This window comes from Mesoplodon mirus, assembly GCF_964341445.2.
Source record: "Mesoplodon mirus genome assembly, chromosome: 13".
NCBI lineage: Eukaryota > Metazoa > Chordata > Mammalia > Artiodactyla > Ziphiidae > Mesoplodon > Mesoplodon mirus.
The window spans coordinates 18,291,452-18,305,763 of record NC_138989.1 but is presented as its reverse complement, the minus strand read 5'-3'; the positions used below and the strand labels follow the sequence as shown (position 1 = coordinate 18,305,763).

Genomic DNA, 14,312 nt, shown 5'->3' with positions numbered 1-14,312 from the left:
TTCTCTACTCCGAGAGGGAGCTGGCATTTCCTTTACCAACAGGGAACATGGAAAAGGTTTAACCCAAGCGCAGGGCTTCTTACATACAATGCTGAACTCAGAAAGAGGATGTTTGTATCGAGTCGGTGAATTATGAAAGAATACCAGTTGATTTTTTTCCTAACAAAATGATTCTTTTATTGCTATAATGCACAGCAGATACAAAAGGTACCTTTAGCAAAAACATAAATCAGCAGTTATTATGGCATAAACTACGAGTTTAACTTAGGTTTTTGGAAAAAGAAGCGACTTTGTAAATAACTTAAACCTAGAAGTAAGAGTATTTGGCTGCTACTTAATGCCTAATGATTTACAAAAAATGAGAAAGTCGCCTTTAAGTCAGGGGAAGAGACTTTGCACGGAGATCATTCACATTTACAACTGTGGCTCAATCCCTCCGACCAAAGATCTGCTTACAACTGAACGCTAAAACGATGAGCCCCGTTCATGCCCGGCATCTCTCTTTAATGGCAGATTGCAAAGCGTAAGCAGCGGCAGAGCAGCAGTTGCTCAAAGCTACAACTTTGCCAGGCAGGTTAAGGTCACGTGATTGAGCATCTGTTTCCCCCAGACGCGGGTACCACGGGGACTTGCCTTTCACCGTCAAAGCCAGGGTCTGTAAGAAGTCAGGAAGGGACGTCTGCCATGAACAGACCAGAAGCTTTGTGTGGCTCCTTTCTCCCTGAGGTGTGTGGCCTGGAGAACTTCACAGTCCGTTCTGTCAATAGCGAGAGTTCCGAGTCCTCAGGATGCACGCTGGGCCTGGGGGAATGGGGATCACCTGGGTCTCTAGCACTTTCAGCTGACACCAAGGCCTTGTCTGCAAGTGTCTGCCAGCTGGTCTCCACCAGGGGAAGCACAGTCCTCAGCCTGACCTCAGGTGACCTTTTGGACGTGTCTGATTCCAAATCTTATCTCTGAAGAGTCAGTCTGCATTTGTTTTTTATTTTAAATAAAAGAGCCTAGCTAAAACATAGATACCCCTGTGTCATCAAAATTCCTTCGGCCCTGGGCTGCCTTCATTAGACTTACCTGAAGAGAGGGGAGGATGCCCAAGAGAGGCCTTTTGTAAGAGGCTACTGGAAACGAATACATTTAGAATATGGACCTAGAACAGAATGACAGTACTAGATATCAGCCATAATTTTATGTTCAAAAAGTTTTTTTTTTCAAAAAGTTTTTTTGTGGGAAGGGCTGGACTTGGATAGTCATGGAATCTAACTCATCACTTTACCGATGAGGAAACTGAGGTCCAGAGCGGCGGCAGCCCCAAGGTCAGTGCCCTTCTTTCAGAATCCAGCTCTCAAATGGAGGCCAGGATTGTCTTTCTGACACAGCCCCCGGCTCCACCCGTAAGCCTCAGGAGCTCTTCATGGGCAATAAATAAATAGAATAGCTGTCCACCATGGGGTCCTTGTGTGAGAAAGGCGTTTTCTACAGAGCGGAGGAGTCGTAGGTGTGGCACACAGGCCACCGAGTTCTGGCTGTTCACACAGTTTTATAATACGCGATAATCACACCTCGGAGTCCAGGATACAAAAGACAACAGCAAAGAGAAAGCTGGTCACTTGTAACTGACAGAGTAGAGAAAGAATTTCCCCGAGGGGCAGATTTGGCAAATGAGCTTTTACTACATAGAAAGAATCGAAAGGTTAGAAAAAGACATAAAAAAGGGAAGGCGGGTGTGCATCAGGCGTCTTTTAACTGTTCTGTTGCTCTCCATTCGGTAACTGGAAGGTACAGAGCTTTTCAAAAGTTGTTGACATGATTCCCAGATGAGGTGTATTTTCCAGAAGGGACATGCTACGAAAGCAACTGAGGGTAAAAGGCACTTTTTCTTCGAAGTTGTTGCCTTTAATAATTTCACTAATTCAACCATTTTTATGGGACTGCTTATTAAAAATAAAAGATCTGTGCTGAAACGTTGGAGGATCAGACAAAGTTAACTCCCCTCTGAGAACACCTAATGTATCAGAATCTAAAAAAGGTGGCTTCTGGAGTCTGGTTTCTTTTAATTACCTGGATCAGGTGAGTGACAAGACACGCTCTAGACACAATTGACTGTTTTCCTAGCCCGGCCCCGCTGCCCTGGTGCGCGCGGGCAGAGCTGTGCGGGGAGCCTGACCTCGTTTGAATCGGGGCCACCAGCTCCTGCGTGGAGCCTGCTCTTAGAACACACCAGAAGGCTGCAGGACTCTAGTGGGGCTGCTTGCACGTACACAGCACAGCACACACGCACACATACACACACACAGCTTGGACGGAGCCATCAGCTCTAGCTTCGGGGCCAGGGCAGGATCATTCTTCAGACTTGCACTCCTGACTCTGGTGCTGCATCTTGGAAAGAACACGCTCGTAAAACAGCAGGTAGGCGCTGGAGGACAGCACCTCCTGCAGGCTGGCCTTGCGGACGGTGTCGTCAGAAATCCACAGCCACTGGTTGCTGGTGGAGAGAGGGTTCTTGGCCGAAGGCGGGGACCGTCGGTAGGTCACGAAGTGGCCCGAGTGCATGTCTCCGTGGTGGACAACAACTGCCACCAGCTGGAAGAGGTATGTGGAGGAGCTGAACGGTAGGAACAGATGCCAGTGGTTTACAAATACAAGGAAGGTTTAGAGGCAAAAGCAAAGAGTAAAAAATCCTAGATGTTCAACAATAGGGGACTGACACAAGGGTACAGCTACACAACTGAATACTATGCAACCACTGAAATAGAGACCTGTATTTACTGGCCTGGTAAACTGTCCATTCTGTGAGTGTATGTATGTTGTGTAGTATATGCACACACACACACACACATGCACACACATAACTTTACAAAGTAGAAGAAAAAGATTTAACTGGTGATCTATCTTTAGGTGGTGTCCCCAAAATTTTTTAAATTTCTTTATATTCTATGTACATACTTTCATACATATGTACATGGATACACACATACACATAACATTTACATTTTATGGACTTTATAATTCTTATTTTTAAAGCCATCAGTCAGTGAGGCATATGCGTCTAAAAAGTGGCTCACCTGTAGTCAGGAACAGCTGGGAGGGGGAAGGGCATCGGGGTTGGCAGCGTGGGCAAGAAAGACGGGGAGCAGGCGCCGTTCATGAAAATCTGTGTTTTGGGGCCACCCGGGTGATTCCGAACTGCAAGAGAAAAAGGCCGAAGGCAATGAAAGTGAGCAGCACCTTTGGGTAAACAAGACACGGTTTGGATTAGCTTAAAATTTAACTCCCCAGTAAGGCTACAGAGGAAAAACAGATAGTTGATTTTGTACTATGCTGATTCATAGAACTTCCTTTTCATCTCTGCCTGTTTTAATCCCAAACAGGAAAAATGTACCCAGCTCCTAGCCTCCTGCTCACTTTGACAACTCTGTGAGTCTTTGAGATTCCCAGCCCTGTTTGCCAAAGAGCTGCACCCCTGCCAGGGAGAAGAGGAAGCCAGGGCAAGGAGGTCCTTGATTTAAAACTGGGCCCTCTTCCCACCCCAGCTGCTCCCAATGTTAAACTATTGATCTTCTGAGAAAGGACAAAGCTCGGTCTCCCGTGAATGATGTCCTGCCAGGCCACGCAAATGGATGTAGGAAAGAATAATGATAGGAAGGGGTGTTAAGTGGGGAAAGTCTGGGGTGCAGGGAGGACAGTCCTGGCACACGGGTGGTGAGTTCAGGCCTGGAGCCTTGAAAGTCGGTGAGTTTTCCTCATTTACAAAGAAATGAACATATTACACGTAACACCTTTACAAAACTCTCCCGACGGGGCTTCCCTGGTGGCGCAGTGGTTAAGAATCTGCCTGCCAATGCAGCGGACACGGGTTCGAGCCCTGGTCTGGGAAGATCCCACAGGCCACGGAGCAACTAGGCCCGTGAGCCTCAACTACTGAGCCTGTGCGTCTGGAGCCTGTGCTCCGCAACAAGAGAGGCTGCAACAGTGAGAGGCCCGCGCACCGCGATGAAGGGTGGCCCCCACTCGCCGCAACTAGAGAAAGCCCTCGCACAGAAACGAAGACCCAACACAGCCAAAAACAAATAAATAAATAAAAATTAAAAACAAAGAACAAAAAACTGTCCCGACACTTCATTCCAGTACCAGATCCCCCGTCTGCTGTTTGCCCCTGGACCAATCAGCCTCTGGGAGACAGAGTGATAATAGCCTGCCTGGCTTCACTGGGACCCGATTCAATAATTAGCTTCAAGGGAGGATGGTAATGGGATCAGACAAAAAGCAATTCAGTAAAGAAGTATCAACCCAAATAAGATGTTCAGGGATCTTCAGCCAGGACATTCCTCCCCACAGTTCCTGTCTAAACGAGGTGACTGTACTGGGGAGAAGAAAAGAGAAGGAATTCACTGGAATGAGTTGAGCCAATTGTTGTTTAGTCAGAAGACCGGAAAGCAACCTTTTGCTTTCCTGCCTATAGTTTTTCATTTGTCAGAGAGTTTTTAAAAACTAGACATCTCATGACTATATCATTTAAACCTCTTTTACAAAACCTTTCCTCCCCCACCCCCAATCCTGCTGTTCTCAAGAATTTAAGCAGCCATCGGGTGAGCCTGGCCCTTGTGGCACAAGGAACCCGCAAATTCCAGCTGCGTTGGCCCCTTGGGCAGGCACCTGGCTTGGGGGCTGCCGGCCCGTCCTGCAGCTCCAACGCAGGCCCAGCCTTCTCATGCAGCTCGGGGCTGCGGTGACCAGGTCTGTGTCCGAGGAGGTGATACTTGTAGATGTCCATCATCAGGAACTCATTGAACTGCACATGCTCGTGCCGCTTCAGGGGTGTGCCATGGCTGGACCAGCTCAGCCGCTGGAGGTGGATGCACAGACACTGGGGGAGCTGCGGGTGGGAGAGACGGAGAGAGCCGCGGGTCGGGAGCGGGACCTGGGGGCCCTCGGGAGCAGAGCCGGCCAGGCATGCGGCATGGGCTCACCTTCCCTAGTTTTAACTGTTTGACAAATGTGGTCCTCTGGTGTTCCACCTTCTCCCCATTCAGCGTCCCTTTCGCTTCAATCTGAAATAAAGGAAACATCTCTCTGCAGCAATTCTTTTGGGGTTTTTTTTTTTTTGGCAGTGTTGCGCAGCTTTCAGGATCTTAGTTCCCCGACCAGCGATCGAACCCGTGCCCTCGGCAATGAAAGCGCAGAGTCCTAACCACTGGACCGCTAGGGAAGTCCCTCTGCAGAAATTCTTGAAACAGGACCCCTAGGGACAGCTGCGGGTCAGGCTGGCGTTACAAGTGCATTCACTGGGCACTTGACGTCCACCTGCTGAAGGAACTCAGCTGCCCAATTATCTGTGAGTTGTCTTCACTCTTTTAGTCATTAACTAATGGTGACCATGGAGGCAAAAGAAGTAAAGAGGCCGCACTGAAACTGACACTAGTGTGTTATCTGTTTCGTTCTGTGTCTTCAAAATTTCTGGCCCCCACAGTTCCTCTTAATTCAGAGGGTGATGTTTAATTGCTTGGGGGAGTCGGGCAGGTCGCTCAGCTGAGGCAGCTGAGGCCGGTGCGGAGGGAACTGCAGTGAATTGGAGCGGGCCTGTCCCACCTCAAAGCGTGGCATTCACATTTTTTTCTTTAAACATTTTGTGGATGAAACCAAACTCATCTGGGAAAAAGGTTTGGTCCATGGGCTGCCAATTTCCTCAGCAACTTAGATGGATGTGGCTGTGGCTGCAGAGAGCCTCTGGGGGTAGTCGGCAGAGCTCAGGGCCGACAGTGTGGGAAGCGCTGTATCAGGACACGTGGGCCGGCTCAGGAAATGGCACTTGGGGTTAAAGCCATACCTTCGTACAGTTGTCACATACGACATCCCGCACGGATTCCGACGAGATGAAGTGGTGAAGGCAGTGGTCCAGGGTCAGTGGATTACCCTACAGCACAAGAAGAACATTCATGATTACAGTTCAAGGAGGGCTGGACTGAAACTGTTAACAGTGTGAAGGCCGGAGCTTTATTCTGCTTAGGCAGGCAGCGAAGCTTCACAGACACAACTGGGTGTTTCCTGAACAAATGGGGAGCCCAGAGCATCCTGGATTTGCCCTTATGGATGGATTCAAGAGTATGAGGACATAACACTGCAGAAAATTATGGGCTTCCATGTTCCTGTAGATAGCTTTGAATTTGAGATTAATGTGTGTGTGTGTGTGTGTGTGTGTGTGTGTGTGTTCAAAAAAGCCAAAATTTCTGCAGCAAGACAGAAAATGCCCACCTTCTTCCCCCAAGACAGGCCATGGTACCACAGATTAAAACTAAGATGGGTTCAACCAACCATGTGTCTGAGTCATGTGTAGGAGCTGAGCTACACGAAATGTCTCAAAGCCCTTTCAGATTCAAATGTCTCCAAAACAGACCCCAAGTAAACCACAGATCAGTACATACCCATGTGGCAGCTGGAATACTTAGTGAAAGGCTATCAAAGGTATCAAATCGAACGGGACTCTGAAACACATATTGCAGAAAAACCAGAAAGAACTTAGGTTCAATTCAAAGCTTTATAGATGGGAAGATATATGCCTATAAAACAGTTTAATATTTACATGCCCAAGAGTAACAGTCAAACAATGTACTTACCTAGAAGCAAATTCTATTAAGAACAACCTTGTAAACATAAGAACTACAATAATACTAAAGGATATCTTGGAAAAACTATACAATAGCATACCTGACCCAGCAATTTGGGGATTTTTTTTTTTTTTTTTTTTTTTTTTTGTGGTACGTGGGCCTCTCACTGTTGTGGCCTCTCCCGTTGCGGGGCATAGGCTCCGGACGCGCAGGCCCAGCGGCCATGGCTCACGGGCCCAGCCACTCCGCGGCATGTGGGACCTTCCCAGACCGGGGCACGAACCCGTGTCCCCTGCATTAGCAGGCGGACTCTCAACCACTGCGCCACCAGGGAAGCCCGGGGATTTTTATCCTAAGGAAATAACCATGGATACATAACTACAAGGATGTGGTTATCACAGCATCATTTATGACAGCAAAATGTAAATGGGTGAAAATTCTAGGGAATGATTAAATAAATTATATCATGTCCATATATTATAGAATGGAATAGTATATTAAAAATAGTGTAGTAGAACTATACATGATTATATGGAAAGATGTGCATGTTATATTATTAACTGCAAAAAAAGCCCCAAAACAACAAATGATAAAACAGGGTTAAGAGTTCCTGCTTTTGGACTTCCCTGGTGGTGCAGTGGTTAAGAATCTGCCAATGCAGGGGACACAGGTTCGAGCCCTGGTCCAGGAAGATCCCACAGGCTGTGGAGTAACTAAGCCCATGTGCCACATCTACTAAGCCTGCGCTCTAGAGCCCGTGCTCCACAACAAGAGAAGCCACCGCAATGAGGAGACCGCGCACCGCAACGAAGAGTAGCCCCCGCTCGCCACAACTAGAGAAAGCCCGCGCGCAGCAATGAAGACCCAAAACAGCCAAAAATAAATACATAAATAAATAAATTTATTTTTAAAAAAAAGAGTTCCTGCTTTCAATTATGGCATAGTAGGTTGGCTAGACTAACTCTCCTTGACATAACAATTGTAAAATCTGGACCAAAACAAAACAAAACAATTTGAACAACTGGAGGGCTACCAAAAGCAGGCAGAAATGGATAAGTCAATTCTTGGAGAAACAGGACCTCCATGGGTGAGATTTGCATTGTGTGGCTTTTTTGCCTAAGGGTACCCCCTAATCCATGCAGTTCAGTGTTGGGTGGGAATAAGCAGCAGCCTTACAGAATTAAGGTATCAGGAGACAGAGTTCAGGGCTGGTACAGAGGCTGGAGGAAATCCCAGAAAGAGAGGAGCCAAGAGAGGATAGGCCCTAAAATCTGTGTATAAGCCCTGCCTGATCCCATGGCTGATCCCTAAAGCACACAGACGCGGAAGAGACTCCAGGGACTCAGCAAGAAGCTGCGGCTGGAGGCTGAGAAAACTGAGCAGAGATTCTGCCGCCCAGTGTTGGAGAGAGGGGGTTTGGAGTTTGAGCTCAGCCAAGGCAACCACCTGCTAGAACAGAATTCATTATTTCTCAGAGAGAAATACCAGAATCCAGAGTCTCTACTACAGTGTCAATATTTAAAAATTACTAGACATACAGTACACAAAAAGAAGAAAGTGTGACCCATGTTGTGTAGGGAAGAGGAGGTGATGACCTGGATGGTGAAATTAGCACAAGGACCCTAAAGGAGTATTATAAATATGCTCAAGGACATAAAGGAAGAGAGAGTTATTTAGATCTAGCGCAGGACAAATAGAGAATCTCAGCAGAGAAATGGAAATTATAGAGGACCAAAAGAAATATATAATTAAAAGGAACAATAACTAAAATGAAAAATTCACTGGGCAAGCAAACAGAGATTGAAGATGGGAAAGACAGTCAGTAAATCTGAAGATAGGTCAATAGAAATTATCTAAATTGAATGACATGGAGGAGAAAGACTGAAGAAAAAAGAACCAAGCCTCAGTGACCTGTGGGACAATATCAAATGGACTAACAAGTCGAGAATGGGGCATACATTTTTTTGAAAAAAATAGTGGCCAAAAAAAAGTTCAAAGTTGGTGAAAAGCATAAATGTAACCAAACCAAAACAACAGCAACACTGTCAATCCAAAATTCTATACACAGCCAAACCAGTCTTCAAAAAGAAGGGCAAAACAAAAACATTTTTATATAAATGAAATCTAAGTGAATTTGTCAACAGACCTGCAAGAAATGTTAAAGGAATATTTTTAGACTGAAGGGAAAAAAACATGAAATGGACCTGGATCTACAGAAAGCACTGAGGAATACTGAAAATGGTAAATGTGAAATTTTTTTCTTTTAATTTCTTTTAAACACATATAACTGTTTAGAGTAAAAATTTTTATGACAGTGTTGTGGGGTTTACAATGTATGTAGATGTAAATAGTATATATGACAAAGCACAAAAGATGGGGTAACAGAACTATACTTTCATAATGTTCCTACATTTTACACAAAGGAATATGATATTAACTCTAAATAAACTGTGATAAGTTAACACTGCATGATGTAATCACACACACACAAATGTAAAAAAAGTGTAGCTAAAAAGCTAACAGAGGAATTACAATGGAATACTAAAAAGTATTCAATTAACCCAAAAGAAGGGAGGAATGGAGGAACAGAGAAACAAAAACTATATGAGACAAGTAGAAAACAAACGATAAAACAGCAGACCTAAATTCACCCTATAAATACCTACGTTAAATGTAAATGAACTAAACACACCGATTAAAAGGCAGATAGGAAGCTGGATAAAAAGGCAAGACCCGATTATATGCTGTCTACAAAAGCCACACTTTAAATACAAGGACAGGGCTTCCCTGGTGGCGCAGTGGTTGAGAGTCCGCCTGCCGATGCAGGGGATACGGGTTCATGCCCCGGTCTGGGAAGATCCCACATGCCGTGGAGCGGCTGGGCCCATGAGCCATGGACGCTGAGCCTGCGCGTCCGGAGCCTGTGCTCCGCAATGGGAGAGGCCACAACAGTGACAGGCCCGTGTGCCGCAAAAATAAATAAATAAATAAATAAATAAATAAATAAATAAATAAAGACAAAGACAAAAGATAGGTCAAAAATAAGAGCACAGAAAGAGACATACCATAGAAACACTAGTTAGATGGAAACTAAACAGACAAAACAGACTTCCAGACAAGGAGTCTTACTAGAGATAAAGAGGGGCATTTTATCACGACAATAAGAGTCAACTCATCATAATTAATTCATGTGTATGTGCCTAATAGCAAAGTCTCAAAAGAAATTCAGCAAAAATAGAACTAAAGAAAGAAAAAGAAACAAATTCTAGCAAACACTAAAGGAAAAAGCAATACCAATATTACCCAAAGACCTTGAGGAAATAGAGGCAGGAATACTTCCCAGCTTATTTTATGAGGCTAGCATAACCCTTATAATAAAACCTGCGAAAGACATTACAAGAAAATCATAAACATAAAACACGAATAGCCTTCAGAAAATGTTAGCAAACCAAATCTAGTAATATATAAAAAGAATGACATCACAATAAAATGAAATTTATCCCAGAAACACAAAGGTAGTTTAACATTAGAAAAATCAATCACTGTAATTCACCATATTAACAGAATAAAAGAAAAAAAAGATCCTCTCAATATATGTAGAAAAAGCAAGACAAAATCCAATTATTAGTCATGATAAAAACTCTCAGCAAACTAGGAATAGAAAAGAACTTTCTCAGTGTGATAAAAGGAGAATATGAAAACTCAAAGATAACGTCATACTTAATTACGAAACACCAAATATTTGTTTCTTAAGATTTGAAACAAGGCAAAAGTGGAAACAACCCAAATGTCCATCAGCTGATGAATGGATAAACAAAATGTGGCCTATCCACGCAATGGAATATTATTTTGTAATAAACAGGAATGAAGTACTGATACATGATACAACATGTGGAAGAACCCTGAAAACATTATGCTGAGTGAAAGAAGCTAGTCTCAAAGCACCATATATTATATGATTCCATTTATATGAAACGTCCAGAATAGACAAATTATATAGAGACAGAAAGTAGATTAGTGGTTTCCTAGGGCTGACAGGGTGTGGGGAGAAATGAGAAATGACTGCTAATGGGTACAGGGGTGGTTTTTTTGTGTGTGTGGGAGCAAGGGGTGGGTGATGAAAAATATTCTAAAACTCACTGAGGTGCCAGTTGTACAATTCTCTATTTTTGCATCATGCTCAAAATTTTGCATATAAAAATTTAAACTCTCAAAAGCAAACCACCCCCACCCCAAAAAAAACCAGCCCTAGAATCTGTTGTGTTCACCGTGGGTATAGACCCAACCTTAGGACTCAAAACCCTGCCAATCACAATGGGTCTGCTGCTCTTGGTACAGAAGATGCCATCTGAGAATCAACTGATATGTCAGCACTGACCAAGGGTGGGCAGTCGGTCCACCAAGCCTACAGACCCCAGAAAAATCACAGAAGCCAGACACCAATGTCAATCCTCATGCTCTGGATCCTTCATGAATCTTAACTTAAATAAAACCTTGCCAGAAGATATCAAGTATTGGTATTGTATTTACCTGGTGCTCACAGTGTTTGCAGACCATGTTACTAGTAAGTCTTCCATGAAAAGGATGCTGGGACTTCCAGTGGCTGGATGTGGGATGAGGTGACCCTGGAATACAGAACACCTTTGGATAGGCCACCTCTAGCCCTCTGGCACCAACCTCAAAATTCACCCCCCTTCTTAGTATGTGGTAGACACACCTTCTTTAGAAAAAAAAAAACAAAAAAGTTCCTGAAAAGGAAACTGAAAGAGCTTCCCTTATTGAAATCCATCAAAAAGACAACCAGTTCCCTTCACAGGAGAATTTACACAGGTCCTTAAATGTGGTTTCTATATAATAGGTACAGTCACATTTAAAAAAGAAATTTGTGTTTGATAATGTCTTTTTACAAACATTTGCTTCAAATGTTTGAGATGTCAAAGAATGATACCACTGGTGAACATTCCATAAAAGTGAGATAAACTTCTGAAATCATCAGAATAAGCAAGTTCTGAGAAACACGAGCTTTGGGGGGGATAGGACGGGGGCTAGCGGAATAAACACAGCAGCGTGGTGTGCTAGTTGGAACCACGGGCTCCAAGTCAGGCCAGCCTGGGCTGGGTCCTGGCTTTGCTTATTAGCCATGTGACCAGAGCCAGAGACTTCATCCTTGTAAGCCTCAGTTTGCTGGAAATGGGGATAATTATGACCCCACGATCCTCCATACTGCCAACTTCACAGAGCTGTTGGGAGGCTTAAATGAGATATTACAGTGCCTGGCACACGGTATGGACCCAAAAGAGAACTGTTCTCATTACTACCAGCGTGCAAAGGAATTGATACGTCATTTTTTTTTAAGTGCTAAGAAAACAATAATTTCCTTCTAAGGAGGAAGGGATCATTTGCAGGAATAGTTGGCCAAAGTGTAAATGCTGAGGACACGGCAGTTTCAGCTTATTAAGTTCACCAGAGGACCAATTCAAGAAGGAAAAGAAAAACCCTAGTTTGAGGGAGAAATAAGTCTGTTCAGAGGAAACTGAGCAGGGCTCGGGTGTGATGGAACAATTCAAGATGTTCACCAGGGGGACAGTTTAAAACTGTTCCCAAAACACAAGTTCCTTTCAAGTACATACACTCCAAGTCAGCATGGGTGTCACCAGAAAAAACATTATTTTTAGAAAACATAAAGCAAATTATTGTCATTTCTAAAAAGTACACATCTCACGTATTACAGTTCAACAGAAAATGGTTACCTCTGGTGTGGCAGGTGATCTGTCTGGGAGTCATTTCTGACTGCTGCTGTAGGGGACGAAAAAGAGAGAGGCTGAAAACTCTACTGCAATCTCTCTGATCACCCACCCTCACCCCACTCCTAAATCTCACAAGTTTCTGTGCTGACTGCACAGTTCAAAATCAACTTTATTTATTTATATATTTCTTTACTTTTAGGCCATGCCGCTCGGCACGTGGGATCTTAGCTCCCCGACCAGGGATCGAACCCGAGCCCTCTGCCTTAGAAGCACGGAGGCTTAACCACTGGACCACCAGGGAAGTCCCTAAAAATCAACTTTAAACCAAGCTTCCTAAAAGGGGCCTTAGTTATGCTCTCTGGTTGGTTACTGTACCTGTTCCTTCACCAAATGCAATTGAACATACTGCCTCTTCAGAATATTCCCCCCCTTTTACTAATTAACTTTTATCAACTCCCTAACATTTATAATGTGCCAGAGAAATAAGATTCATTTAGCATTCCTGTGGCTCCTTGTTCTCCTGTAGTAAATAGGGGGGGAAAATACATTCTTTCATCTCAAGCCCAACACAAAGTGCAGCAAGGAATCGTTTTTAAGAGCTTGACATCCCTAACCAAAGTCACCAACTGGCAAGTGTGACGTTTAAGACCCTCCCCCAGCCTCACTCCCACTACTGGGTTTTTATCGAACCTTACTTTTGAGTTTAAAGTTACACGAAAATTACATTTGTATTCCCTGTACCTGTTCAATATGCACAGACCGCGTTCATTTTATTGAGAGTGTTAATGGTTTACCTCTAGGGAATGCACATCAAACAGATGTGTGACCCGGGGCTGGTGGTCCCGCTCATCCTCCAAAGACGAGGTAATGACATGGAATAACTCATGAGCGTCCTGTCAAAGGGCAAAGCATTCTTCAGAGTGGCCCGAAGAGGCCGCGGCAACGTCAGAACCACCCGTGTGGACCACCAGCAAGACCCCCTATGGCTAAGGTGGGCAGAATTTGCTTTCCACCTTCTCAAGGCCCAGTGCGTTAAATGGAAATGGTTACATCCTAGACATTTTCACGAGTAAAGGCCCTCAACTGAGAGGCCCAAGGGGAGAGAGAAGGGATGAATGCTGGGTGTGCAGGCTTCACGCTGATCTGAGCCATCTCTGAGCCTGGTTTTTTTTTTTTTTTTTTTTTTTTTTTTTGCTGTACACGGGCCTCTCACTGCTGTGGCCCCTCCCGTTGCGGAGCACAGGCTCAGGATGCGCAGGCTCAGCGGCCATGGCTCACGGGCCCAGCTGCTCTGTGGCATGTGGGATCTTCCCGGACCAGGGCACGAACCCGTGTCCCCTGCATCGGCAGGCGGACTCTCAACCACCGCGCCACCAGGGAAGCCCTCTGAGCCTGTTTTAGCTGTACTGAGATGGCTCTGACCTCTCTACCTGACTACTGTTTTGCTTTCATTGTGGTAAAACACTCATCCAATTTAAGCTTTTTAAGTGTACAGCTCATTGGCATTAAGCACATTCACACTGCTGTGCTACCATCACCACCGTCCATCTTCAGAACTTTTTTCATCTTCCTAAATGGAAACTCCACGCCCACTAAACACTAACTCCCCAATCCCCCGCACCCCTTGGCACCCACTGTTCTACTCTGTTGTCTATGAATTCCGCTTATCCTCAGGTAAGTGGAATCATACAGTATCTGTCCTTTTGTGACTTACTTGTTTCACTTAGCACAATATGCCGATTCATCTATGATGTAGCACAGAATTTCCTTCCTTTTAAAGGCTGAGTAATACTCCACTACGCACACCTATCACATCTTGTTTATCCATCAGCCATCGATGGGCAGGTGAGCTGCTTCCGCCTTTCAGCTGTCGTGAATGATGTTGCTGTGAACAGGGCTACACAAAATATCTGAGTCCCTGCTTTCAGCTCTTTCGGACGTACACCCAGAAGCAGAATGGCTG

At 44.7% G+C, this 14,312-nt stretch overlaps 1 protein-coding gene across 2 annotated transcripts in view; it reads right to left on the bottom strand.

The window, feature by feature from the left end:
* Positions 1–18: 18 nt before the first annotated feature.
* The window catches only part of USP30 (ubiquitin specific peptidase 30), a 28,102-nt gene continuing 13,808 nt past the window's right edge, over positions 19–14,312 (bottom strand). Inside the window, exons 5-13 of one of the 2 annotated variants that reach the window (XM_082640279.1) lie at positions 13,144–13,242; positions 12,353–12,395; positions 11,133–11,227; positions 6,420–6,479; positions 5,825–5,911; positions 4,968–5,048; positions 4,654–4,873; positions 3,063–3,183; positions 19–2,602 (exon numbers count right to left, since the gene is read on the bottom strand). In XM_082640279.1, coding sequence (XP_082496405.1) covers positions 2,338–2,602; positions 3,063–3,183; positions 4,654–4,873; positions 4,968–5,048; positions 5,825–5,911; positions 6,420–6,479; positions 11,133–11,227; positions 12,353–12,395; positions 13,144–13,242 — 1,071 coding nt within the window. In that variant the 3' untranslated portion in view covers positions 19–2,337. Of the gene's footprint in view, positions 2,603–3,062; positions 3,184–4,653; positions 4,874–4,967; positions 5,049–5,824; positions 5,912–6,419; positions 6,480–11,132; positions 11,228–12,352; positions 12,399–13,143; positions 13,243–14,312 lie in introns of both variants that reach the window. The other variant, XM_082640278.1, reaches the window with a different exon arrangement.